The sequence below is a fragment of the Plectropomus leopardus genome, chromosome 22 (assembly GCF_026936395.1).
Source record: "Plectropomus leopardus strain MGB_pleo_1.0 chromosome 22, ASM2693639v1, whole genome shotgun sequence".
NCBI lineage: Eukaryota > Metazoa > Chordata > Actinopteri > Perciformes > Serranidae > Plectropomus > Plectropomus leopardus.
In genome coordinates, this window is record NC_142197.1 from 1071103 (window position 1) to 1099013 (window position 27911).

The window sequence follows — 27911 nt, forward strand, 5'->3', positions numbered from 1 at the left end:
AGAAAAAAGCTAAATAAATACAAACTCCAGTTATTTAAAGCTCTGTGCCTGCCTAAAGCCAAAAACCTCCCCAGTGCTTAAAATTAATTTGACATGCCTCCCCCTGTTTGCACCGCTCTGTCCTCTCTCATAAATAACCAACAGTCCCTCAGTTCTATTCAGATATTCAGTTCTAAATTCATCATTTTTCATTTTTCAAAAAAAGCTGTTATAAAAAAAACCCAATAAGGAGTATATTCAAAGTTTGCCTCAAAGTCCTGGAAAAGTCCTGGAAATGTCATGATAAAAATGTGTATAAAGCCTGTTTGAATAATACATTTTTTATAAAATCTAAAAAGAAATTAGACTGAAGCGTTTGGAAAGTTGATTCGTTTAATCCGTGTAAAAACCCCACTTTACCCAAACGAAGCTGTTAAAAAGCAAAGATAGTGTCAATATTTTTATATTCAGTGAGCTCTGTATGTACAGTGCATATATGGTGTTTAGTAAAAAAATTATGTTTTTTAAAATCATAAGTCCAGACAGGACTTAAATCCTCAGGGTTTGGTGACCTCAGGATTGGGTCCCTGCTCTTTGCAGATGATGTGGTCCTGTTGGCTTCATCGGGCCGTGACCTTCAGCTCTCACTGGATCGGTTCGCAGCCGAGTGTGAAGCGGCCGGGATGAGAATCAGCACCTCCAAATCCGAGACCATGGTTCTCAGCCGGAAAAGGGTGGCGTGCCCTCTCCGGATCGGGGACGAAGTCGTGCCCCAAGTGGAGGAGTTTAAGTACCTCGGGGTCTTGTTCACGAGTGAGGGAAGGATGGAGCGGGAGATCGACAGGCGGATCGGTGCGGCGTCTGCAGTAATGCGGACTCTGCACCGGTCTGTCGTGGTGAAGAGGGAGCTGAGCCGAAAGGCAAAGCTCTCGATTTACCGGTCGATCTTCGTTCCTACCCTCACCTATGGTCACAAGCTTTGGGTAGTGACCGAAAGAACAAGATCGCGGGTACAAGCGGCCGAAATGAGCTTCTCCGTAGGGTGGCTGGGCTCTCCCTTAGAGAAGCTCGGTCATCTGGGAGGAGCTCGGAGGAGAGCCGCTGCTCCTCCGCGTTGAGAAGAGTCAGATGAGGTGGCTCGGGCATCTAATTAGGATGCCTCTAGGACGCCTCCCTGGTGAGGTGTTCAGGGCACGTCCCACCGGTAGGAGGCCCCGGGGAAGACCCAGGACACGCTGCAGAGACTATGTCTCACACAGAAGTCTGGGCTTCCCTGCTTAGGCTGCTGCCCCTGCGACCCGACCCCAGATAAGCGGAAGAAAATGGATGGATGGAGTCCAGACATCCACGTCTGCATTCATTAATGAAACAGTCACATGAAGCCACATCTCACAGTTAAAGCTTACAGATAATGAAACAGATTCAAAAAAGAAAATACAGAAACAATTTGACCGAAACAACCAACCCGACGCCATCATTTACCAAAACAGCACTGACGGTATGAACGCAGGCGCCTCGGCGAGGGGGCGACCTGCACGTGGTCTGTGATGGTTTCACATCTTGGCCGTGAGGGTCGCTCTGCGGTAAAGATGCTGCTGCAGGAACGCTAAGATCTTCCTCCAGGCGTCCTGCTGAGCGTCTGAGTGCGGTTTGGTCCGTCCGCCCCACAGCAGCATCGCTGAAACACACTTTCATATTTAACAGAAAGTCTGCGACACTCAGATGAACACAGCGGCAGAATACGTTTCACATCATTTAAATATGTACTTTTTTAAACAGCTGCCCTCAAGTATTTAAAAAAAAACAAGAAAGAACAAACTTGCTCTTATTTTTGCTCGCATTTGTTCTCGTTGTGTTCGTACCCGTTGATTTTACAGATTCACTGTGTTTTCTTGTTTTTGCTTTTCTCTGAGTCGGAGAACATTTTCCGAGTGGTCCAGAGCGCTCTGACCGAGATCAGAGAAAAACATTTGCTGTTTCAGTCCACAAATTTTTGTCCAGCTCAAAGAAAAATATTTTATATTTGAGGAAGATTAAAAAATGCATTAATGTCGTTAAATCCTATTTAGTTTTGGTTTTAGAGTAATTTTAATAACTGGATCACTAAATACTGCTGTATTTGTTGAATTGATCCAAGTTACTGTAACTTCTTTTCCTTCCAGAGCTGGAAAGTAATAATGTACATTTACTCAAGTACTTAACTTAGCACAGATCTGAGGTTACTTTAATGCAGCTTCACTATTTTAATCTCATTTCATTTTCCATTTCCTCTCCATTACATTTCAGAGGGAAATATTGTACTTTTTACTCCACTACTTTTATTCGATTAGAACTACTTTATAAATTCAGATTTGTGCGCAGAAGATAAAAAATATGAAAATAAACAAGTGCAGCTGAAACAATGACGGGATTAATAAGAAAATTATGGCAACTTTTTTTTATAATTATGCATCATTTTTCATGCAAAAAAAACTTTTTATGGTTCCATCTTCTCATGTAAACTGCATTTAAGAGGATTATGGATTATGACCCCACTCAAAAACAAATCATAAATAGTAAATAAAAGAGTCCATCCTGAGAGCGCTCACCTTTCTGTCCAGTTTCAACTTTTCTGAAGTTGGAGGATCTGAAGTGAGGAGAGAACGGCGGCTCGATCAGATGTCCGGTGCCCGCGTACGTAACTCTGGTCAGCAGGTGCTCGTTCCCCGCGGCTCGCATTATCCGCGCCATCTGAGGGTCAAAGGCAGCATTCACACAAACAAAAAGACAAACAAAAAAAGCCAGAAAAAAGGAAAATAACCTTCAAAAAATGCTTAAAAATTATAATACTTTTGGAAAAAAATATGATATTTATTCCTATAGCTTAACATTTTTTTTCAAGATTTTTTTAAACATAAATTTTTGCGAATCTACTAATTTTCGGCAAAGTTGCTTATTGTCTTTTTAACCGTATTTTTGACAGAAATCAATTTTCTTGGGGTTAAAAGTATTAAACGCATCCAAATGCAGCAGAAAAAAAGAGATGGCGGTGCTTTTGTCGCGATCATTTTTCATCAGTACTGATTTCGGGGTTATCTTTCACGATTATTTGTTGTTTTTGTGTGTGTGTGTGTGTGTGTGTGTGTGTGTGTGTGCGTGTGTGTGTGTGTGTGTGTGTACTCACATCCTCGGCACACTCCACTGTGGGCCAGTTCTGATCATCCAGGCCGTTCAGCAGCATCACCGGACACTTTATTTTTCCCACCTCCAACAGAAATAATGAGCGTTTTATCACGAATCACATTGTTGTGACGGTGAAACATAAATCTTTGTACATTTATTTACAGCGATGGTAAAAATAGACAAATAACCACAAAACAGGCCTCCAGTCAGATATCTTGTTGGATATTAAACAGGGCTCAAAATATTTCTGTTTTCAATTACATGTGCCATTTTTTACCTGCACCAAAATTTTAGTTTTTATTTTTAATTGTTTATTATAAAATCCATTCTTTAACTTTAGTATGAAAGTACTTAATTTACCGTTATTTTAACAATGCTTGATTTAACTTGATCATAACTGTGTGCTTTTTCCAACTTTATTAGAAAAACATGTTAAAAGTATTATGGAAGTAGCTTATTTAACTTCGTTATAAAAGTATTGTATTGAATTTTATCATGAAAATATTTTAACTTTTTTATTTAACAATATTAAAACTATATTATTGCAGTACACTATTTAATTTAATCATTATAGTACTTAATTTAACCTTACTCTAAAAACACTAACTTTATAACAGTGCTTTATTTAACTTCACTATAAAATAATAACTTTTATAAGACAATACTTTAACGATATTATTACAGTACAGTATTTAATTTAATCATTATAGTACTTTAACGTTATTATAAAAACCCTTTAACTTTATAGCAGTACTTTAACATTATTATAAAAACCCTTTAACTTTATAGCAGTACTTTAACTTTATTCTAAAGATACTTTAACTCATGCTCATTTACTTCATTATAACAGTACTTTATTTAACTTTTTTATGAAAATACTTTAACTTTATCATTACAGTACTTTAATATAAATGTACCTTATTTAGCTTTATTTTAAGAGTAGTTGTTTTTACTTTAATATAAATGAACCCTTTTTTAGCCTTGTAACAGCAGTACTTGATTGTACTTTAATATAAATGTACATTATTTTCCTTTATTATAACAGTACTTGAGGTAAATTCATAGTTACAATACTGGATTTTACTTTATTATAAAAATACTTAAACATTATAACAGTACTATATTTATTTTATTATAAATGTACTTTATTAAGCTTTGTCATAAGAGTATTTGATATAACGTTATTGTTACAATACTTGATTTAACTTTATTACAATACTTAATTTAACTTCACAATTGAATATTTTAGTGGTCTTCAGTAGTTTAGAGTAGTAGTTTAGCACGTGCACGAGGTATTTTAAGCCCAGTAAAATATGAATTTTTTTACACATTCGAAATTAGAAATGGGTCTGTTGTGTGTGAGATTTTAATAAAATTTGTTGTTAGTGCAAAATGTGCTTACGTCCACCGTCTGTGAGAGGTCGGCGTTGACGGGCAGACCCATGTATCGCCAGATCTCACAGTTGTTCTCGTCCACGCGTAACTTGTGAGCGTCCCTGCCATCACAAGTTACTGTTTACATCATTTATTGTGCTTCATTTATATCATAACCTGAATCTTCGCAGCTCCTCCCTCAGAGCGTGAGGACTGACACACACTCACCTACAGTTACAGTCACACTCCATCATTTTTCATTATTACTTCAAATGTGCAATATGGTTTTTAAAGTGCAATAAGTCTTTATGTCCCTGTCTTCACTGCAATATTTCATGCAATATTTATATTTCAACCACAACACTCCTCACACAAATGTCCAGAATTCTTAAATGTGACCATTTAACATGTTACACGCTGTATATTTTGTATATTTTGGTATTTTACATTTATATTTTTACGCTCACATACTGAGCATATTTACATACTTTTAAAAAATATGTATATTTAAATATGTACATCCTGTGCCAGTTGTTTTCTCTTACTGTATTTTATATTTTATGCTCTTATACACTGGTGTTGGTGCTTATTTCTACTTGTTATAATTCTCTCTGCTGACATCTGAGCAACTATAATGAACCAGAATTTCCTCTCTGGGATCAATAAAGTTTCTCTGATGCTGAGTACCTGATGAACATGGCGTGATGGAGTTCTTTCAGCGTTTTTCCGCGTGGGTAAAGGTGGTTACCGCTGACACAAACACAACAACGAGGCTGCAGCGAAACACAACGACACACACATTCTGTATCTGGGCCAGCAGCCACACTTTCAAAGTAAAAGAGAAGAAACTCCAAAATATTTCTGATGCGTTACTCGCCTCGATGACGCTGCTCTCAGCCGCCAATGCGACGGTCACGATCGAGCCGAGAGAAAGGCCGAAAATCCCAACTCTGTCCGGGTGCACTTGAGGATGGTCCCTGATGATATTAAACGCAGTCTGTGCAGGAGGGGACGGCAGGAAATTCAAATTAAAATTCAGATCAGAAAAAGTAAAAATTATTTTTAAAAAAAGATAAACAATCAAAAATTCTAAATTATTAAAAATTATTTTAAAACATTAGACAAAGATAGGAAATAAAAGTTATAAAATTAAAACTTCAAAATTATTTCAAACAAATGAAAGAAAAGAAAATATTTATCAGAGAGTATAATTTTTTCTTAACTCTTGTTTCTTTTTTATGCAAAAATCTTTATTTGTAAAGTAACTAAAGTGTTCAGATAGATGCAGTGGAGTAATAAGTATATTACAGTACAAGTATCTAAAATTTGTACTAATATACAGTACTTGTGTAAATGTACTTAGTAACATTCCTCAACTGTAATTTCCCAAATAAATGTACAGAAGCTTGAAACAAAGGTGAGGGGAGAAAGATACGTAAGGATTAGTTCGTTTGTTTTGTTCTAAAGTAAATAATAAGACACACACACACACACACACACACACACACACACACACAAAGAAATATAAAGAAATAAAAACTGTCAAGTGTTTTAGATGTCTCTCTCTCTCCTGCTGCTCTCTGTTGTTGCCGCCCCGCTCGTTCTGCTCAGGTGTGCTGCTGCACACAGGTGAAGGGGCGTGGCCTCTGAGAACAAGAGAATTGTTTGGGGAAGGATTCAGATTTCTGTTTGCAGACGAGGAAACAGGAGAGAGACGGAAGAAAGAAAGCCCGAAATCGAGTTTGATGGACCGACTGCAGGCTGATCCACAACCAGCGTGTGTGTGTGTGTGTGTGTGTGTGTGTGTGTGTGTGTGTGTGTGTGTGTGGAGGCCTTTGGATACAAAGCAAAACTATTAAGTGAATCCCCTGGTGAGTTTGATTTTTTCTCTTTTTTTAACCGTTAAGGCCCACTTTAATATCACACACACACTCATGACACTCTGCACACAAAACGTGCTTTTTAAAATCAAGCTTAAAAAAAATATACATAACTATGATGTAATAGTTTTAGTGATTTAATTTTTTGAGCAACAAAAGTCCTAATCATAAATATTTTTAAAAAATCTCCAGTCTCCTCCTCCTCAGTGTGTGAGTGTAGCTGCTGACAGTCTGGGATATGTCAGTGTGTGAGTGTAGCTGCTGACAGTCTGGGATATGTCAGTGTGTGAGTGTAGCTGCTGACAGTCTGGGATATGTCAGTGTGTGAGTGTAGCTGCTGACAGTCTGGGATATGTCAGTGTGTGAGTGTAGCTGCTGACAGTCTGGGATATGTCAGTGTGTGAGTGTAGCTGCTGACAGTCTGGGATATGTCAGTGTGTGAGTGTAGCTGCTGACAGTCTGGGATATGTCAGTGATCAGCAGCTACATTGACTGTGACAGGTCACCTGGTGGAAATAGCATGTATTTCCTCCATATGCCAAATATGGTCAAAATGACCTCATCAGGTGGAAAATAGTCAAAATGACAAATTCAGAGTCAAAAGCCCAGAATGACACCCAGAAATAATACAAGTCCTGTTTTTCTGCTCTGATGGCTGTGGGATCAAAAATGTCAGTTTGAATGGGTTTCAATGGAGCATTTTTGGACCTGAACAGTCTGAATGTAACTATTTAGTTTCCACAGTGTATTTTAGACTTATTGTAGGAGCTGAGCTGCAAATTCACTGATTACACTCAGATACACAATCTGGACTACATTTAGGACACACGCATCAACACACACACAGTTATCACAACAGGAAGGAAGAAAGAGACGAAAATGAGACAAACAGGCCCTAAACGTTTATATGTTTACTCCCCTTTTTCCCAAAATCTTTGCTGTTTCCGATGTTCTATTTTTTCGATGAACGGTGATTTGAGTTGAACGACAGAATATTGTTGAAGTGGACATTCCTCCAGTTATTTTTTTTTCTTGTAGTTTTCATTTGGGGAGGGATTTATTCTCTTAATAAATTGTGTCCTGTCTGCATTTACTTTCCTTTTAGTCCTTTCTTTTGTTATGAACACAGCCAAAATTATCAAAAAATGAAGAATGAAAAGCACATTAACTGTGAAAAACAGTCCCTTTGAGTTAAAAACCAACACTGACCTCAAAATAGTTCATTCCCAGTGACTCAAGCTCAGTGGGCCTGATGTACTCCAGCGCCATAGAAACATAACCACGTGACGCCAGCAGGGCCGCACGGTACTCCACCAGCCCTCCACCGCCCCCCCACATGTCCAACAGTCCAGGGAAGGGTCCTGGACCTGAGGCACCAAAAACACGGTTTCAGATTTTAAAAACACCAAAAATAACAAAGTCTATTTAAAGCTGGTATAAGCAGTTTTCCTGAGATGAGACGCCACCGAGTAATGGTGAAATTTTGTCAAAATTAACATTTGAATTATTGAGTTGTGGCCGAAACATGTTTTGTGAGGTCAGAGTCACCTTCAACCTTTAAAATCTGACCAATATATCATTGAGTCCAAGTTGACAATTGTGCCAAATTTAAAGAAACTCCCTTAAGGGCTTTTTGAGACACTGCATTCATGAGAACGAGAAAAAACGAGAAGTGTGACTTTTGACCACCAAATTATAATCAGTTCCTCTACAAGTCGACATTTTTGCCAAATTTTAGGAAATTCTCTCAAGGCGGTCTTGGGATACGGTGTTTACAACAATGAGATAGATGCAAGGTCACAGTGACCTTTGACCTCCAAAAATCAGTTCATCAAGTCTGAGTTTCTGAGATATCGATTTCACAAAAATGGGACGGACAGGCGACCTGAAAACATGATGCATGAAGCCACGGCGTGTCTGAAGTCTTAAGCCCCGCCCACCCGATCACCTCATGCACGGGCATTTTGTTCATATAGTGAAACTGTTCTTCCATATATTGATTTATGTATTTTATTGCAGAGCTGCGTACAGAGCATTTGCACAGCTCCTCCTTGCGCCGCTCTGTTTATCAAACGGCAAAATTAATTAGGCACCATGATGAGGATACAGTGAGTGAGTGTGTGTTTCTGGGCGCTGCAGGTGTACCTGGAGGTATGAACAGGGTCCCTCTCACGCCTCTCTCTGTGACGCTGATCCTCTGGACCCCTGGAGCCACGTACCACCTCTCTGTGAGCGCCGAGGCCAGAGGACGCTGCTCCCTGAAGCCCTCAGACACGTGTCCATCGTAGACGGAGACGTGGACCAGCAGGGGGCTGCACACCTTCATCTTCCTCAGCCTGACAGGTACAGAAAAAGACGGTTAATCGTGTTACTGATTTTTGATATTGAAAGCTGGTCTGCAGCTTCACAGCACTGAAACGTTTTACCTGAGGCCTTGACGGCTGCCGGGGACGGGACGCATACTCCAAAACAAACCCATCGGTTCTCTTCCTGTGTACGTGCCCCCGAAACTCAAATCTTCTGCAACTGTAAAAACAGCAAAATGTCAGCAAAATGTACAAAATACCCAAGAAGAAAATGTCCTTAAGTCCAAGAAATGTCTGAAAATCCTTAAAATGTCCTTAAATCTGAGAAACATCCTAAAATCCAATAAATGTCACAAAATCCTAAAATCGTCCTGAAATCCTCTAAAGGTCCTTCACCTGTCCCCTGGCGGGGGTGGTTTGGCTCCTGGCTGCAGACTCCTGCGGGTCTGTCTCTGTTATTGACCCCCTGAGGTTCCTCTCGTGGCTCGTCCTTCACTCAGAGGGTTTGTGGACTCTTCGATAAAGTTTGTCTTTTGTGTCTCTGGGACAAACAGGCGGCTCGGTGTGTGTTTAAAGACAATCAGCAGGAGTTTCGTCATAAAGTAAACGATGAAGAACACGCCATGCCTCACAATCAAACTCGGCGCATTCATCATCTCGCAGCAGTTCAGTGACAGCACACACAGTGCTCGAGCACCTGATGAACCTCAGGAGATACTCAACTTAAGGCCCGGGGGCCAGATCGGCCCCCGATAAGGTGCCAGGTGGCCCCTCAACCATTTTCTAATTCACAATAAAAATTAAGAACAAAACAGCATCAAAATAGAGCTTGTTGATCAAAAAAGTGCCGGTGGAGGATCCCTGAGAAACATCCTATAATCCTAAGATTAGAGACAGAGAGAGGAGGTGCAGAGGAGGAGAAGAGGAGAAGAGGAGGTGAAGAGGAGGTGCAGAGGAGGAGAAGAGGAGAAGAGGAGGTGCAGAGGAGGAGAACCCACCAGCCACTGCTCCTCTGGCGTCACTGATGTAGTGTCCGTAGGCCTCCCAGTAGTCTCTGTCCTCAGACTGGTGGAGGGAGTGGAGTGTTACTGGAGATCCTGGAGGCAGGTTCTCCACCAACACCTTCACCTCCTCGTCCACCAGAGCCCGAGAGGGGAGGACGGACAGGAGCGGAGGGACAGGAGGGGACATGGTGGACGATCCTCTGAAGAGAAACCAGTTACATGTTATCAGGAGGGACATTTTTCTGCATTTTTTATTTATATTTCTTTATTTTTTCTTCTTCTTCTTCTTATTTCTTATTTTCTAATTTCTCTAATGTAATTTATATTTATTTATTTTTTAATTATACATTTTTATAGTTTTTGTTTTCTGAACACTTTTTTTTTTTTAGTGCAGCAGGACTTTAACTGTATTTTCACACGTTGTACTGGAAGTTTTATTGAAGTATCCGAGTACTTTCACCTTTTGCACATTTACAGCTTTTATCTCCATGTGGTGAAGTGCAAAGTCAAAGCTCCGTTTTGTGCTAATTATACTTTCTACTGCTACGTTTCAGACTAACATAACTCTCTACTATATTTATTTAGTAGCTTTTCAAAGTTTTTCATAAGATTGTATAATCCCCAAATTATGCAAAGCAGTTAAAAATAGCTTCAAATTAATACACACTAATATAAAACAATGTATATCCTAGTGACATTTCAGGAAAATTCAAAAAATAATTTTTGTTTCAACATTTTGATGATTTCTACAGGCTTTTTTTCTCTTTCTTTTTTTTAATTTTTATTTTTTAGTTTCCTTACATTTTTTGGGTGGATTTTCTTTTAAAGGGTTTGGCTTTTTTTTTCTTTAAAAAAAAATGGACATTTTTTATTGTCTCAAGTGTTTGGACATTATTTATTTTTATGTATTTCTTTAGTTTCTTTTAAAATGTTGGGGTATATTTTTACTGTTTTGTAGTTAGTTTTTTTTTTCTTGAAAAGGTTTTATTTTTCCTTCGACTTTTAACGAAAACTTGCCCTCCAAACATGTCGGCTTGTGGGCTTGGAGGTCATGTCATCTTAGTAAATAAATAAATACAAAATACAGACATTTAAAAAGTATATATCTTCCCCTGAGTAAAAATAAAAAACACAAATCCCTCCCTAGTTAAAAAAAATATTTGACATGCCTTCCTCTTATTGTACCCCTCTAACACCTCATAAATAATGAACAGTCCCTGAATCGGCGGTAAAATGAACAGAAAACAGCTGATAAACGTTGCACAGCTCTAGTCCCTTTGCAGTGCTTAAATCTATTTAACATCCCCCTTTTTAGCACCCCCTCCTACCCGCTCATAAATAACGAACAGTCCCTTAGTCTCAGTGCACAAAACTCAGACAGGTCTGGCAGGATCCGCGTGCAGCAGGGTGACCTCAGAGGACTCCTCGTGAGGCTACATCAGGTCAAAACGCACTTTTGCAAACTTGAATTTAAAATGTACATCAGGCGTTGCATTTTAATCTCAACCTTTTAATCTCATTGGTTTGCGCTGGTTTTTCAGATTAAGTCCATCTTTACGCAGTGATCGAAAGAAACAGACACTGTTTCACAGCTGTTATCAGCGTTTTTACAGCGAATCTGCGTTATAATAATAATAATTATGATAATATTGTGACACCTTACCGGAATCAGACCCGCACAGACCCGCAGAGACCCGCAGAGAGCAGTTTTCCAGAGGAAAAAAACACTGTAAAAGAAGATTTATAGTGTCCCTATGAACCCGCCCTCCTCTCACTCTCATTGGCTCCTGCCTCTGCCTCCGTTGTTTGGATTGGTTAGAGATTAAGGTTGAATGTGAGATTCAGCCAATCAGAAGCAGAGTGGCGAAGAGTGGGCGGGATCTTAAGAATATCGTCACGTCTGATTCGTGTTTACTGATTAAATTAATCAATAATAATGATAATAACAATAAAATAAAATCAATGATAATCATAATAATAATAATAATGTAATTACAATAATAAAACCAACAATAATCATAATAACAACAATAATAAACTTTATTTGTATAGCACCTTTAATACAAGAAATGCAGCCCAACGTGATTTACAAGAGAGAAAATACATGCAGCGAGTCTCTCACATGAAAAGCCACAAAGACACAATAAAACCTGCATGTAAAATCAAATCAATGATCAAATCATCAATCAAAACAAAATACATAAAATGCATGTTCACATGGATAAAACACATGATGATACTAGTAAAAGTCAGAAAAACAAACAGAAACTGAATGCACAAATCCACAACATAAGATAGAAAATGAAATAAAGAAAACAAAACCCACTGACATTATTAATAGAAATTAGGGAAAAAAGAGTGTATAAAATTTGACAAATATCATAAAATCAGAAAAATGTCCTAGAATCCTATAACGTCCTCAAATCCTCAAAACGTCCCAAAATCCTTAAAATGTCCTGTGTAATGTAAATCTGAGAAACATCCTAAAATCCGATTAATGTCACAAAATCCTAAAATCGTCCTGAAATCCTCTAAAGGTCCTTCACCTGTCCCCTGGCGGGGGTGGTTTGGCTCCTGGCTGCAGACTCCTGCGGGTCTGTCTCTGTTATTGACCCCCTGAAGTTCCTCTCGTGGCTCGTCCTTCACTCAGGGTTTGTGGACGCTAAAGTCGATAAAGTTTCGACAATCAGCAGGAGTTTCGTCATAAAGTAAACGATAAAGAACACGCCATGTCTCACAATCAAACTCGGCGCATTCATCATCTCGCAGCAGTTCAGTGACAGCACACACAGTGCTCATTAAAGTGTCGCCAATGACAAAAACAAGCTGCGGTGCTCTTAAAGCTGCAGTCGGTTACTTTGATAAAATCAGCATTTTGTCATATTTGCTTAAACTGAGTGCATGAGACTGATGATGAAAAAAACCCACGTCCTTTTCTTTCGACTGCGTCAAGGCTTCGCTGATCAAAAATGAATCGAGATTTTCTTGTTGCGCTGACGATTTCTCACCAAATGTTGTCAGAAACATGTTTCAGTGTTTCGCTGTAAAAAAGGACGTTTGTGACCTTCAGTTCACAATGAGGAGCCAGAGTGCGTAAAACAGCATCACAATAGAGCTCGTTTATCCCAGAAATGTCCAAAAAACCTTAAAATGTCCTAGAATCAGAGACATTTCCTAAAATCCTAGAAATGTCTTAAAATCTGTGAAATGTCCTGAAAGCTGAGAAATGTCCAAAGATCTTAAAAATGTCCTAAAATCCCAGAAATGTCCTCAAGTCCAACAAATAACCTAAAATCCTCCAAAAATCCTAAAGTCATACAAACATCTTAAAATCCCAGAAATCTACCAAATCCTATAAACGTCGTAAAACTCAAGAAATATCCGAAGATATTTGTCACAAAATATATAGTACAACAATAAGACAGACGAGGTCACAGGGTTTGACCTTTGACCTTTTAAAAAAGTAATTTTCTTGTTTATTTTTGCTTTTACTTTTCTTTTTTTGTGCGATAATTTTAGGGTTTTTTGCTAATATTCGGGCCATTTCTGCTCCAGTGTTTGAACGACATCAGGCCCGTTGGTCTCAGAGGGTCACAAGACTGAAATTGTTTTTGTACTTCATCAGAAAAAAGGCACCGAGGAGCCGATCGACGTGTGGTCGCGTTTCAGGTGTAAACACGACCTGTTTTTTCGCTTTCAGCAGAGATTCGGGGGCGTTCGGTTCTTTCACATCCTCGGTCTGCGGTAAAGATGCTGCTGCAGGAACGCTAAGATCTTCCTCCAGGCGTCCTGCTGAGCGTCCGAGTGCGGTTTGGTCCGTCCGCCCCACAGCAGCATCGCTGAAACACACCAGACACAGGAGAAAAGGCTCTGCAACACCGTGAGTTTTTAAAAGAAGCTAAAATTTAAAAAAAGATAAAAACTAAATTAAATTCAAAGTAAAATTCAAACAGAATTTTAACAAGTTGATTTCATGTAAAAATATCTAGGAAACTGAAGCCTCGAAAATAAAACTATGCATCTTAAATTATGTTTAGTTTATATCTCTATGTTAAGTGTACTTCCAGTTTTGTTTAGGTAATTTTGGGAAGCTGTTTTAACTCTGTTAACTTGTTCTTTCTAACTTGTAAATCTTGTTAGTCCGACTTCATTTGGTCAAGACAAAAAGCTTTTTTTAAAAAAATGATTAAGTTCGAACATCTGCAAGTTCTTGTTTATGATCACAGAACTTCACAGATAGCACAGTTAACTCTACTGAAGTGGGAAACACTTAGAAAGATTCACAATCAGCATGTTTTCTTTAAAAATGACCAAAAATTGCATCACTCTCCGGTAAGGAGGGGCAGGCTCGTCCAGGTTCTGCTTCATGTGTTAAACGCAGTTAAGAAAGTGGCTCTGCTGCTCACCTGTTCTGGAAATGTGTGAGATACAGAAGCTCTGAGAGAATTTAAGAGGAGCTTTGATCGGGTGTGACTTTGATCTGTCGCCTCCTCGGTGCGTTTTGGCAGCTGAAGTGGACAAAACGAGGAGCATTCACAACGGAAAGTTGATGGGAATATTCTTACGTGTAGCAAGAGAGACTTTTCTCAAGTTCTGGACCTCCGAAGACACGCCAGCGCTGAGCGACTGGTACGAGGAACTTTTGAGGATACTCTCCTTGGAAAGGCTATCCTCTATACTTCAGTTTTGAGGGTTTCATTAAAATATGGGAGCCACTTTTGATCATGGGGGACCCCTCTGGACTGGACTTGGCTTGACCAAAATGGGAACCAACCACAGCATGTTCCAAAAATCACCAAAAATTCTAAATGAAAATATAAATTGGAAAGAATTATAGAGAAAAACTATTCCCAAAAAAGTGTCATTTTTTTCTGTAAAGAAAACAAAATTTCTATAAAATTGCCATAAAATGTTTAAAGAAAAAAAAAAGCCTTTTTGTCAAAATGTCAAAATGTCAAAATTGAAAAAGAAAAACCAAACAATCAAATAAAGATTGTCAAACATCTTTACAGAACGCAGGCCTCCGTTTGAATACATCATAATCTGTTTTCTTTCTTAAATCTCATTTTTATTAACAGGCTCCAATTGTCCCTTGAACTGCTGCAACACTTGAATTTCTCCTCTGGGGATCAATAAAGGGTTATCTTTCTAAATTAGTCCAGGAGATCCTCGAGAGGCGGTTTCACTTGAAAATATGGGAGTGTTTTATAGGGACTGAGTGCATCATCAGGGAGCTCACGCTGCAGGCTGCATGTCCTCCATCAGCCTGAGCCAGCAGAATAAAAACACACGGCCGCTGTGTCACCTGCCGGAGCCGGACTCACCTTTCTCTCTCGTTCTGTCTCTGATGAACCTGCTGGCTCTGCAGTGAGGAGAGAACGGCGGCTCAATCAGGTGTCCCGTGTCGGGGTACGAAAGTCTGGTCAGCAGGTGCTCCTTCCCTGCAGCTCGCATCATCTGGACCATCTCAAAGGTCAAAGGTCAAATGTCAAATTTGATCTAAATTAATAGTTTATTATTTATTTATTTATTTGATCAATAAAATGTGAGCAAATAGTTTAAAATGTCAAATCATAACTTCTGGCATCTTTAAAGGGAGAAATTAATCACAATTTGTGATGGAGCAAAGAAAAACAAATACAAAATACAGACTCAATTGAAGTTGTATGCATCTCTGCTTAAAGGCAAACTTAAAAAAATAGTCCCTCCCCAGTGCTGAAAAATCAGCCTAAAGTTTAAAAAAAAAACTGCCATTTATTATTTAAAAATTGCCAAAAATGTTTAAAGGGAAAAAAAGATTTCTCTTCATAAAATTGCCAAAAAAAAAAAACTTAATAAACAAAAAAAGCCAAAGTTTTTCATAATAATACTCATCTGCATTAAAGGCAGCATAGGCTATTAAAGTAAAGTTAATTAATTGTATTACAATAACATTATTATTATTATTATTATTATTATTATTATTATTATTATTAATTTATTTTTAACAGTGTTAATTGATCCCTTCAGTGTCGGGGGTGTACTCACATCCTCGGCACACTCCACTGTGGGCCAGTTCTGATCATCCAGGCCGTTCAGCAGCATCACCGGACACTTTATTTTCCCCGCCTCCGACAGAATCAAGACAGAATGAAGCCCAAGAAACAACTTTAATATAAAATAATTTGTTTATATATTCTAAAAAATGCAGTGGCCTGCATGAGACTAAAATTAAGGGTTTTTATGAGTGCAACATGCACTTACGTCCACTTTGAGTGAGAAATCCTCGGTGATGGGCAGAACCATGTCTCGCCAGATCTCACAGTTGTCCTCATCCACGCGAATCTTCGGAGCGTTCCTGCCATCACAAAGGGTTAATAACTACTGATTAGGGATGAGCAAATACACCGTCATCTGTGTTTGTATCTGTTCAACCAACTCAATTATCTGTCGCTGTATCTGTACTCCATACGGCCAAATTTTACCCAAAAATGGGTGGAGTTTAAACCTGAAATTGGGTGGGGTTGAAGTGCAAATTGTTATTTTTAGTCCAAAATTTATAGTTCATTTAAAGTTGTTTCATTCGGTGGCGTCATTTCGCCTGGACATCTGAAGGCTGCAGCCCATAATGTTTTACAGGGCATGTTATCTTTAAATATCGCCAAAAATTTAATTTTGGAGAAAAAAATGTTGCCAAAAAAAAAATCTTTAAATAAAAGAAAAATAAATGACCAAAAATAAAGAAAAGTAACCAAAAAGTTTTTAAAAAGATTTTTTTGAAAAAAATCAACAAGGAAAAAGTGGGGAAAAATCTCCAATATTTTACCATTATATATATTATATAGCCCAAAAAGTGTCAGTGTTTTTAAAAGAGAAACTAAATCACCAAAAAAAGAAAAAAAACATTTAATTATTAAATCACCCAAAAAGTTAAGGAAACAAATTGCAAACAAGTAAAAAAAAAAGAAAAAAAGCTACTTACAAAAAAAAAATCACAAAAAATTTAAATGAATTTAAAAAAAAAGAAAGAATATAAATCATTGCATTTCTTTAAATTTGGGTGGGGTTTTTTTTGGTAATTTGTGTTTTCTTCATCACATATCCAGGTTAAGCCTCCCAAGTCCTTAAATCCTAGACACGCCCCTGTTTATGTTCATTATTCATTAGAAAACAATTCACAGAACAGCCCCAGAATAAAGCTTCAGATCAGTTTTAAAAATAAGAGTACGCATTGAAAACAACCACCTAAATGAGCATTTTCCTTCGTCACAAATACAGACGCTGACACGTTTTACTCTCATGATACTCATACAGGTAATAAGTACATTATCTGTACTTTATACTTGCTTCATCCGAGTATTTGGCTCAAAAATAATATTAATCAATAATTTTTCATGATTCATGTTGCTGACAGAATAACTGGATGCCCACCTGACCAAGATGTGAAAGATGTCTTTGAGTGTCGCTCCAGGCGGATAAAAGTGGCTGCCGCTGATACAAACACAACAGCGAGGCTGCAACACAAAGACACACCCCCAAGCACCAAATCTACATCTCATTCAACACATTAACACGGCTGCAGCCAAAAAAACAAAACCTCAGAGATAAAGTGCATGTGTTAGGGACTGTGCATTATTTCTGACAGGACACAAAGCATTCATGGTAGTAATGCACAGTCCCTTACTTGCCTTGACAGCGCTGCTCTCAGCTGCTAACAGGATGGCCACAGCCGTGCCGAGAGACAGACCCAAAATCCCAACTCTGTCCGCCATCACCTGAGGATGGTCCCTGACGATGCTGAACGCCGTCTGTGGAGGCGAGGACGGCAAATTACACCAAAGCGTAAATGTTTCACACTTCATCCCCAATATCAGCGCCTGTTTATCAGCGACCTACCTCGTGTTACGATGAATTCATGAAGAAAACATCAGTCACACCGAGTTCAACAGCAAAACTCAACATCATCAAACATTTACTATTTCACTGCTTTAACCCTTTGAAGCCTGAGCTGCTTCATCTGTTTCAAAAACATGGCCAACAAAAGAAGAAATGGCCCCAAAATTAGCAAGAAATTTGGAAACATTTTCCAAAAATCCTAAAGATATACAAAATCTAAAAAATGTCCTTAAATCATAAGAACATCCCAAAAATCCGAGAAATATCCTAAAATCCTAAAAATGTCCTAAAATACAAAAGACGACCTAAAATCCTCAAATACCGTAAAATCCCAGAAACATCTTAAATTCTGAGAAATGTCCAAACATCCTAGGAGAGTTGTGAAATCCTTGTTATATACTAAAATCCTAAAAACATCCTATAATCTGAGAAAAACCCTAAAGTCCCATAATGTCCTAAAATTAGAGAAATGTCCTTAAATTCTATAAATGTCCTTAAATTCCAGAAAAAAACATCCTAAAATCTTAGAAATGTCCTTAAATCCTAGAAACGTGTGTGGGGCCGCTGACTGGCCCCTGGCCCCCTGTCATTAGGCAGAAGTGGCCCCGGCAGAGTGGAGCGTCCCTGCTGTAGGATGTGACATGAAAAGCGTGTCGAGATGTTTTTGATTTCAACCACCAGAATAAAACCCCTTTAAATTTGACTTTGACACTTGATTTACTGGAATATTAATAACCAGCACCGACCTCAAAGTAGCTGAACTCGATGTTCGCTGACTCCATCTCACTGGCAGCGAAATACTCCAGCGCCAAAGAAGCGTAACCGTGAGACGCCAGCAGGGACGAGCGGTACTCTATCAGCCCTCCACCGGCCCCCCACATGTCCAGCAGCCCGGGGAAAGGTCCTGGACCTGAGACAGACAGAGACAGAGACAGACTGTGAAGTTTAGAACCCAATAAAGCAAAAAGTCTCTTTAAAGGCCACCATAACAAGAATTCTATGAATTATAAAATGACTTATAATTATTAATAATAATAATCCTAATAATAATAAAACTTTATTTGTATAGCACCTTTGCTGTACAAGAAAAAAAACATGAAGACATAATAAAACCTGCATGTAAAATAAAATAACATCAGAACAGAAAGCGCAGAATGTAACTTTACATGGATTAAACCCACTTGAAAATACTAATAAAAGTAAGATAAAAATAGGATAAAAACTAAAAGCATAACATAAGATGGAAGATAAAATAAATAAATGACACACATTGACATTATTAATAAAAATAGAAAGTGTGTAAAATGTATAAAAATGAAGGAAAATAAAACATTTAAAGATGTGCAGCAGTGCATAAATGCAAAGCAGGTGTGTGTTTCTGGGCGCTGCAGGTGTACCTGGAGGTATGAACAGGGTCCCTCTCACGCCTCTCTCTGTGACGCTGATCCTCTGGACCCCTGGAGCCACGTACCACCTCTCTGTGAGCGCCGAGGCCAGAGGACGCTGCTCCCTGAAGCCCTCAGACACGTGTCCATCGTAGACGGAGACGTGGACCAGCAGGGGGCTGCACACCTTCATCTTCCTCAGCCTGACAGGTGAGCAGACGCGAGGTGAGTGAGAGTCTGAGGTAACCTGCAGCAGCGAGTCGCCGTCACTGCCGTCACTGCCGTCACTGAACAGAGGGCAGTGTGAGTCTAAAGACTCAACGAAGGGCCACCACAGAAGAACAGGGGGCCAGGGGGCAGTCACAGTGGCCCCATACTTGTTCCTAGGGTTTTAGGAAGTTTTTAGGAGTGAAGGACATTTCTAAAAGCCGAGGACGTTTTTTTGGATTGTAACACCTTCTTAGGGTTTGAAGACAGTTCTTGGATTTTAGAGCATTTCTTGGAATACATATATATATATATATATATATATATATATATGTATATATATATATGTATATATATATATGTATATATGTGTATATATATATATACATATATATATAGAGAGAGAGTGTTGCAGTTAAAACAGTAAAAGCACGGACCTCCTCTGTTCTGAGCACGGACCCTGGGATCTGAGATCTGAGACATCTTGGTGCAGAGTTTTGGGGTTAAAGATCAGAAACATAAGAGGATTCCTCACCATGTCAGTGTGAGTGAGTCAGAGTGGAGGAAATGTGATCTCTTCCTTTAGCGTTTGTTAAAAGTCAGTCTGTCGTTTTCTGAACCAACTCAAGTGGAGCACGTGCAGACTGGTTAAACAAGACGACTCAAATTAACGCCTCGCGGTTGTATGCCACCGCGCACCCCTCAGTTTGCACTTCCAGTTTCCTCCCACATCTGTGAAAACACGGATGCTTCACACACAGAAAACCTCCACAATCAGCACAGCTTCCTCGTTGCGTAACTGTGTTCAAAGAAGTGAAACGTTTTACCTGAGGCCTTGACGGCTGCCGGGGACGGGACGCATACTCCAAAACAAACCCATCGGTTCTCTTCCTGTGTACGTGCCCCCGAAACTCAAATCTTCTGCAACTGTAAAAACAGCAAAATGTCAGCAAAATGTACAAAATACCCAAGAAGAAAATCAGCTGTAAAATGACCAGACAGAAAACATTTAAGGTGTTTTTGTGTTTAGCTGCAAAATAGAGCTTGTTTATTTAAAAAAAAGTGCCCCCCCACACTCCTGAAAATGTCCTCAAATTACGAAAATGTCCTAAAATCTGAGGAACCTCCTAATATCCTAGAATTGTCTGAAAATCCTAGAAACATAACTTAAAATCGTAGAAATGTCCTAAAACCCGACAAACATCCTTGAAATCCTTGAAGGAGAAGAGGAGAAGAGGAGAAGAGGAGGAGAAGAGGAGGTGCAGAGGAGGAGAAGAGGAGAAGAGGAGGAGAAGAGGAGAAGAGGAGGTGCAGAGGAGGAGAACCCACCAGCCACTGCTCCTCTGGCGTCACTGATGTAGTGTCCGTAGGCCTCCCAGTAGTCTCTGTCCTCAGACTGGTGGAGGGAGTGGAGTGTTACTGGAGATCCTGGAGGCAGGTTCTCCACCAACACCTTCACCTCCTCGTCCACCAGAGCCCGAGAGGGGAGGACGGACAGGAGCGGAGGGACAGGAGGGGACATGGTGGACGATCCTCTGAAGAGAAACCAGTTACATGTTATCAGGAGGGACATTTTTCTGCAGAAACACTTTGACTTTTGTTGTTCTTGTTTCTGTAACATTTGATGTCTAGTGAGTGTGTGTGTGTGTGTGTGTGTGTGTGTGTGTGTGTGTGAGTGAGTGTGTGTGTGTGTGTGTGTGTGTGTGTGTGTGTGTGTGTGTGTGTGTGTGTGTGTGTGTGTGTGTGTGTGTGTGTGTGTGTGTGTGTGTGTGTGTGTGTGTGTGTGTGTGTGTGTGTGTGTGTGTGTGTGTGTGTGTGTGTGTGTGTGTGTGTGTGTGTGTGTGTGTGTGTGTGTGTGTGTGTGTGTGCGTGTGTGTGCACAAGAAAACTGATGTTGATCCAGGTTTCAGAGGGTTAACTGGTTTGAGTTTGTGTTTATTGAGATTGACGTGGAGGTTTTTGTAAAGGCCCTCTTTTTATCTTTTGTTTTTCATCGTTGCTCCTGTCCGTCAGTCAACTTTGCTTTTATTTGTGTGTTTTTACATGTTTGAAGTAAAGATTCATTCATTCATTTTACAAACCAGCACATATGTTGCTTATTCTCATTTACATCAGAAATCACTATCCAAACAGTAAAAACTGCAGACTGAGTTTGATTGTTTCTGCTTCAGCTTTATTATAGAGACGATTGATTATTGATTGATAATGTCCAGAGTATAATAACTATCAATAACACTGATGACACGCAGCAATGACAAATGCATCAAAGACAAGTCAAACTCCTTCACATGTAATAAAGCAATCACATCATCATCTGATTTCAAATCAAACATCAGTTCAATCAAACAAGATCGAACTCAGTCACATGATCCAAAACATCACAAAAAAATACACACACAATATGGACAATATATACACACACATCTGCATCCTGTCGGGTCAAAGGTCAGCCTCTGACCTGACAAACCTTTACTCTCAGAGCTCTTACTTTTCTCTGCGTCTGTCTCCTCGGTAACCGTTTTCTCAGAGGAACGCACATAATAAAGAACAAAAAGCATCGAGGCATTAAATTCAGAGTAAAATCAAAAGTCTGAGCTGAAAAGGTTTCAGGCTGAAGCTTCAGCTGATTGTAGCTCCTCATTTTACTCAAGAGATTCTCGTGACCAGCTCATTTTCTACTGAACTAACTGATGTAAGAGAATCAACAAAAGATATAAAAACAAAAGCAGAATTTACATCAGAAAAAAATCGGACACATTTCATACAAATTATGAATCAGATCTCAGCTGTGTATTTAACTACCTACATATTTTGAAACTTTTTTTAGTTTTTTATTTACATTTTTCAGACTGAACTAGAAGTAAAATGAAAATCAGCGTCTTTGGTTTTATGAAACATCGCAGCACTTTCACACTGTTTGGTTTTTACTTTGTTTATGTGGCTTCCAACAGAATTAATGATCAATGATTACAAATTGATTTTCATGATCTCGTTCTATTTCAGCATCGGTTAGCATCATGTTTACTCAGTTACTGATTTTCCAAATCTGAAAAACTGATTTTTGGGTAAATTCAGTGATAAGTGGTCCTGGTCCTCCGGTTCACAGCGACCACAACAACACAGAGCGTCAGCAGCAGAGCGCTGAGCACCGCCCATCTCACTTTGTAGAAGGTGGAGTGAACCCCAGACGGATCTCTGTACTGTAACACCGTTTTACTTGATGACACACATTGACCTTTCTCCAAAACTGCACACCAATACTCTCCTACGTCCTTCAGAGAGACGTTAGAGATAAACAAACTCCCGTCTTTAGACTGACTCACTCTGCTCAGTCTCTGACCAAACCATGTATTAACAACTCTGCCTTCTGTTCGGTTTGACTTGAAGAACCAAGGAGACCCCTGACCCTTTTTCTGATCTTTGCATGTGAGAGTGACGTTTTCTTCCTCTGAGAAGAGCTCGACAGCAGGAGGACCAAATTTAGGACACACAAATAGATGATACCTTTTCTCACTGAGAAGAGTTTTACAGTCGTACACACCTGAGTGATCTAACCTCAGTGATGAAAACACCAGAGAGTAGTTCTGGTCCACAGGCTGGTTTGGTTTTCTGAGGCCGATCTGCCACCGTGGCGGCTGATCAGGACTGAAATCAGTGAGAGTGCACGGCAGCACAGCCGTCTGTCCCTCTGAGCCGTAGATCGTCTCTCTTTCCAGGAATAACCATACAGTGTGACTGCTGGCACACAGCTGTTTGTCCATCTTCAGACACCTGAACTCTGTCTTGGCGTTTGTTGTGAAGTTAAAAACACGAAGAGCTGATGTGTTTTTCACCACTTGGTATCTTCCTCCATCATCGTCCATCACTGATGTCTCATTGTCCCCAAAAACTCTGCTCCATATTTCCTGTTTGTACCTGAAGTCACGTTTGAGCCACAGGACGTCCTGATGGTCAGCTGCTCTGAAACATCGCAGATCCTTTGTTTCTCCAGCTATCACTGCATAAGGAGTTGTTCCACTCAAGTCACTGCAGACGATGATGGTGGTGGTCTTGTCGTGTGTGACTCTGCCGTCGGTCCAACACTCCTCTCGGTACGGGCCGGAGTCTGAGTGTTTCAGGCTGTAGATCGTGTAAGGGGACCAGCGGTCAGAGGTCCTCCACAGGACCAGCTTCTCCTCACCAACAAACCTGGAGATCAGGCAGGAGTCGGCCTCCTCGGGGAGACTGAAGCTGTAAGAGTCCCGTTCCTCCACGATGCTGATGAGTTGTTGTGCGTGAATGTTGTTGATGAGAGCAAACAGCAGGAAGCAGAGCTCTGTGACTGCAGCCATTCTGCTCCGAGGTCTCCGTCTGAGAGTCCCACAAACACTGACCCCTCATGAGCTCTGCGTCAGCCCTCATCAGCAGCTTCGCTCTGCGGTCTGAACATCGTCACGTCTTTATCTCATCACCATCAGTGGAAACTTTGCAGTGTTCAGCTCTCTATCAAATAATTTAGATTTTTGGATGTGTCTGAAAACCACTGAGGCTGTGTTGTGTTCAGATTACTGAGAGACGTGCAGAAAGCAGCTGAGACGTGACTCAGGACACATCGTGTGTGTCTGTTTCTACGAATTTCTGAAAACTTTATTGTCCAGAAATGTGAAAATCTGCCTCAAGTTTCACCATAAAATACATCAAACACATGTCCTAAGAACAAGAAAAACATGAATAAAAAACGACAGCAGCACATTCCATATAAAACATATTAATAATAAGATTGTATATTCAGATAGAAAACACACGATGTGTCCTCTGTCACGTCTCACTGCTGCTTTCTGCACGTCTCTCAGTTATCTGAACACACCACAGCCCCAGCGGGTTTAGACCAAAAACACAGATGACCTGATAGTGACCCCGATGCTGCTCAGTTTCTGATGATGAAGAGATGAAGAGGTGACGATGTTGTGACCGCAGAGAGAGCTGATAAGGTGAGAGCTGTCAGTGTTTGCACGACTCTCACGAGCAGCCGCTGCTCTCACCATCAGATTTCATGCATTCGACGGCTTTCCATCACAGATTTGTGCAAAACTTGAGCAATATTTTCAAAATTTTGGTAAAAATAACTATACAAGATGATTGTGTTTCCGCTGAGTGATATTATGCGACTTCTCTAGCAATGTTACTTGACTTTCCTCAGGTGATAACATCCCAGTAACCATGGCGATGGATGTTCAAAACATCAGCAGGCTTATTTCTATTGCAGCCGCTCAATAAAGCCGATCTAATGTCTCAGTGATGTGTTTGTCTGGTATCAGAGTGAAGAGGATCTCCTTCTGTCCTCACATACAGACTCATGTTTTGTAAAATGTCATGAGACTTTGTTGTACTTTTATTTCTTCTTTGGGTTTAATGGCAGTTGGTATCCATAAAGTCGTCTTACTGCCGCCCGCTGGTACGCATCATTTGAGCTATAAAAGCAAAAAAAAGTGTTTCCATTGCAGTTTTTGCGATATGTGGCTTTTTCAATTCTCCTGAAATACCACCTCATGCAAGCGTAAATGTTTTTTTCTGATAAACAGGAGTTTTTTTCTGAACAGGCATGTTTCCATCCTGTGTATTTCGTATACGTAATTTCAAATTTGAGGGTTAATGGAAACATGCCCTCTGACACCTTCAGCCTCCCCAAAGAGGCAGCTCCTGCCTGACCTCAAGATGTGAGGAGAAACTTGTCCTGTGGATGACCTCTGACCTCTGCTCCCACTTGAATCAAGGACACGCACATACATCGTCCCACAGGGGACACTATGGGTCCTGCAACACACAAGCAGCATCAGGCTGCATCAGTGTCCCCAAAATCCCCTCTAAACTCACAGCAGAGCTGAAACAGCACCAAAAACCAGCAGCTGGCTCTCAGCAGGTGCAAGCTGCATCGGACGAGGAGAGCTGGATGTAAAGCGGGTGAAGAGGACACGCAGAGGACGAGGCACTCTCACACTGTCCCTCTCTGTCTGTCTGTGTGGAGACAGAGAGGGACAGTTTTTTTAAACTAATTTTTAGGTAAAATTACCTTGATCTTTTAGACATTTCTTGCCAAGTTGGTCATTGTCTTTCCCCCGTGTTTAAAAAATAAAAAACAAAATAAATCACTTTGCTCAGTTTTCAAAGGGCAGCCTGTGAAAGGTGTCTGAACACAGCACAAGAATACTGATGTTGATCCAGGTTTCAGAGGGTTAACTGGTCTGAGTTTTTGTTTATTGAGTCCGGCGTCCAGCCAGCATCACAGTACGATGACATCACCAAGTAAACACGAAGCACCTCCAGATAAAATACTCCACGAGGTAAGACACAACAACATATATATTCACCAAATATAGCTATACTCATGCGTACATGCATACATACATGCATACACGCATGCATGCACACATACATGCATACACACGCATACGTGCACGCACGCATACACACACTCACGCACATATACATGCATACACACACACACACACGCATACACACATACATACACACATACATACACGCATACATACACAGATACATACACGCATACATACACGCATACATACACGCATACATACACGCATACATACACGCATACATACATGCATACATACACGCATACATACACGCATACATACATGCATACATACATACCAACACAGCCCCTTAAACTCAGAACTCAGCTTCAGACAAAACAAAATAGATGAACTAATAATAATGCATCACTTCCATATAGGTGTAAGTATTCACTCCACTGGTTATGTTTATTTCATAGCATCTACTTTTACTTTTTTCATTGTACAAATGAAACATCTGCTCTTTTAAGAAAAATGTAATTTTGCAGTATTACATATCAAAATAGCCCCAAAATGCATGATTCTGTTTCACAAAAATAACATTATGCCATTATGCACAATCTATAGTTTCACTTTTTGACACTTTATGAATGCAGTGCTTTTGCTTGTAATGCATACATTTTAAAGTGATTTGCTGCATTATCACGTGTATCTCAGAGCGTTTGTGTGCTGTACTGACCTGCATGTCGGACTGCAGAGCTGCAGCCGTCCCATAGTGACGCGCACTGACCGCAGAGCCGCTCCTGATACACACCTCAGCACACTCATCTCTGCAGCACAGCTAACACACACACACACGCTGACACAAAATATAGATTTGCCGATGTCCAGGGCATGTTTCAGCAATATGGAAACATGATGTTAACATGAGCAAACACCATAGGACATCATAGAAATGAGTCGGAGTGCACCTGTTGGGGGGAGTGTCTCAGATTAGGAGCAGGGCCGGATCTAGACTGGTTTAAATGGGGGCCAGTGAGAGATGTTTGTGGGTAATATGAGTTATTCTTTCAACGCATTTCTGAACTGTTTCATGTTTTTGTCTAAAGCTTTTTGATTTAAAAAAGCACAATTTTGGTCCTTTTTATTCACTATGGCAGTGATACTCAACATACAGCCAAATCTGGCCCCTGATAGGGCCCCGGGTGGCCCCCAAACCATTTTCTCTTTAAAAATAAAAATTAAAAAAATGATGGACTCTGTGAATAGTTTTGTCCTTTTAGTCTCCATAAGGTGTCAGAGACATAAAACAGCATCAAAATAGAGCTTGTTGATCAAAAAAAGAGCCAGAGGAGGATCCCCCACACCCCCGACAGAGGACACAGCTGAGACACTGATGTCCTAAAATCATAGAAATGTCCTAAAATTCTAAAAATAATGGAAACATTGTGAAATCTGAAATGTGGCCCAAAATCTCAGAAATGTACTGAAACCCTAGAAATGTCCTATAGTCTTAGGAGTGTCTTAAAGTCTTTAAAACGCGTTAAAATCCGAACATTGTCCTAAATTCCAATAAATGTCCTAAAATCTCAGAAATGTCTTAAAATCTTAGAAATGTCCTGAAATACCCTAAAATCCTAGAAGTGTCTTAATATCAAAAGAAGTTACCAAGAAATTAGTGAAACATTTCCTTAAATCTTAGAAATATCTTGAAATGTGAGAAATATCTTGAAATCCCAGTAATGTCCTAAAATCTTAAAAACATCCTAAAAACAGAGAAATGTCCTAAAATCCTTAAAATGTCCTAAAATCATTGAAACATTTTAAAATCTGGACTGTGGCCCAAAATTTTAGAAATGTCCTAAAATCATTAAAATGTGTTCAAATATAAATAATGTCTTAAATTTCAAGTAATTTCTTAACATCCAATAAATGTCCTAAAATCTTAAAAATGTCTAGAAATGTGAGAAAAGTCGTGAAATCCCAACAATGTCCTAAAATCCTAAAAACATCCTCAAAACTGAGAAATGACCTAAAATCCAAAAAATGTCCCGTTATCCAAGAAACATCCAAAAGTGTTAGAAATATCCTAAAATCCTATGTGTACTAAAAACTAAAAGTTTCCTAAAATCCAATTCAAAAACTGTCCTAAAACTCAAGAACTGTCCTTAAATCCTTGAAATTTCCCCAATCCTGGAAACATTAAACAGCCGGTGAAGCGTCCAACACACCTCGAGACATTGACTCTAAAATCGTAGAGACGTCCAAAACTTCCAGAAATCTCTTAAAATCCTCAAAATGAGCTCAAATAAAACAGGTGTAGATCCAGGATTCAAAGGGTTAAAGCTCATGATGACTGTGACGTCACATCAGCTGATTTATTATCTTAAACACTTTCACACTGCTTAAATCAGCCCCGCAGCAAGCCCAGTTTAACTTAATC

At 39.7% G+C, this 27911-nt stretch overlaps 2 protein-coding genes and 1 long non-coding RNA gene across 12 annotated transcripts; 1 reads left to right on the forward strand and 2 right to left on the reverse strand.

Annotated features, from left to right (window-relative positions):
- Positions 1 to 360: 360 nt before the first annotated feature.
- Positions 361 to 11490, reverse strand: LOC121939092 (peroxisomal succinyl-coenzyme A thioesterase-like). Of its 4 annotated transcripts, none has more exons than XM_088072503.1 (12): positions 11369 to 11490; positions 9700 to 9905; positions 8822 to 8921; positions 8541 to 8731; positions 7605 to 7762; positions 5393 to 5512; positions 5203 to 5288; positions 4544 to 4637; positions 3143 to 3223; positions 2568 to 2709; positions 1462 to 1667; positions 361 to 1330 (listed from the first exon to the last, which is right to left on the reverse strand). In XM_088072503.1, exons 2-12 carry the CDS (start codon positions 9890 to 9892, stop codon positions 1166 to 1168), a joined length of 1536 nt encoding a protein of 511 aa, XP_087928629.1. In that variant the 5' UTR covers positions 9893 to 9905; positions 11369 to 11490; the 3' UTR covers positions 361 to 1165. The 4 variants fall into 4 exon arrangements, 3 of the variants coding, with proteins under 3 accessions (XP_087928629.1, XP_087928630.1, XP_087928631.1); XR_015775474.1 differs by having other exon boundaries at positions 1198 to 1330; positions 1462 to 1657; positions 11369 to 11487; XM_088072504.1 differs by lacking the exons at positions 9700 to 9905; positions 11369 to 11490 and adding an exon at positions 9098 to 9294.
- LOC148185826 (uncharacterized) lies at positions 5809 to 19109 on the forward strand. Of its 3 annotated transcripts, none has more exons than XR_015775475.1 (4): positions 5809 to 6386; positions 8535 to 8738; positions 13406 to 13585; positions 18972 to 19109. It is a non-coding gene; the product is annotated as an uncharacterized LOC148185826 (long non-coding RNA). The 3 variants fall into 3 exon arrangements; XR_015775476.1 differs by lacking the exon at positions 18972 to 19109 and adding an exon at positions 14214 to 14345; XR_015775477.1 differs by lacking the exons at positions 13406 to 13585; positions 18972 to 19109 and adding an exon at positions 9256 to 9387.
- LOC121965540 (peroxisomal succinyl-coenzyme A thioesterase-like) lies at positions 11596 to 27872 on the reverse strand. 5 transcript variants are annotated; one of them, XM_088072506.1, is made up of 12 exons: positions 27700 to 27872; positions 26208 to 26309; positions 20502 to 20707; positions 20000 to 20099; positions 18978 to 19168; positions 18327 to 18490; positions 17373 to 17492; positions 17116 to 17198; positions 15949 to 16042; positions 15733 to 15813; positions 15030 to 15171; positions 14365 to 14509 (listed from the first exon to the last, which is right to left on the reverse strand). In XM_088072506.1, exons 2-12 carry the CDS (start codon positions 26294 to 26296, stop codon positions 14379 to 14381), a joined length of 1401 nt encoding a protein of 466 aa, XP_087928632.1. In that variant the 5' UTR covers positions 26297 to 26309; positions 27700 to 27872; the 3' UTR covers positions 14365 to 14378. The 5 variants fall into 5 exon arrangements, with proteins under 5 accessions (XP_087928635.1, XP_087928632.1, XP_087928633.1 ...); XM_088072507.1 differs by having other exon boundaries at positions 26208 to 26327; XM_088072509.1 differs by lacking the exon at positions 14365 to 14509 and adding an exon at positions 11596 to 13544 and having other exon boundaries at positions 26208 to 27872.
- Positions 27873 to 27911: the final 39 nt, after the last annotated feature.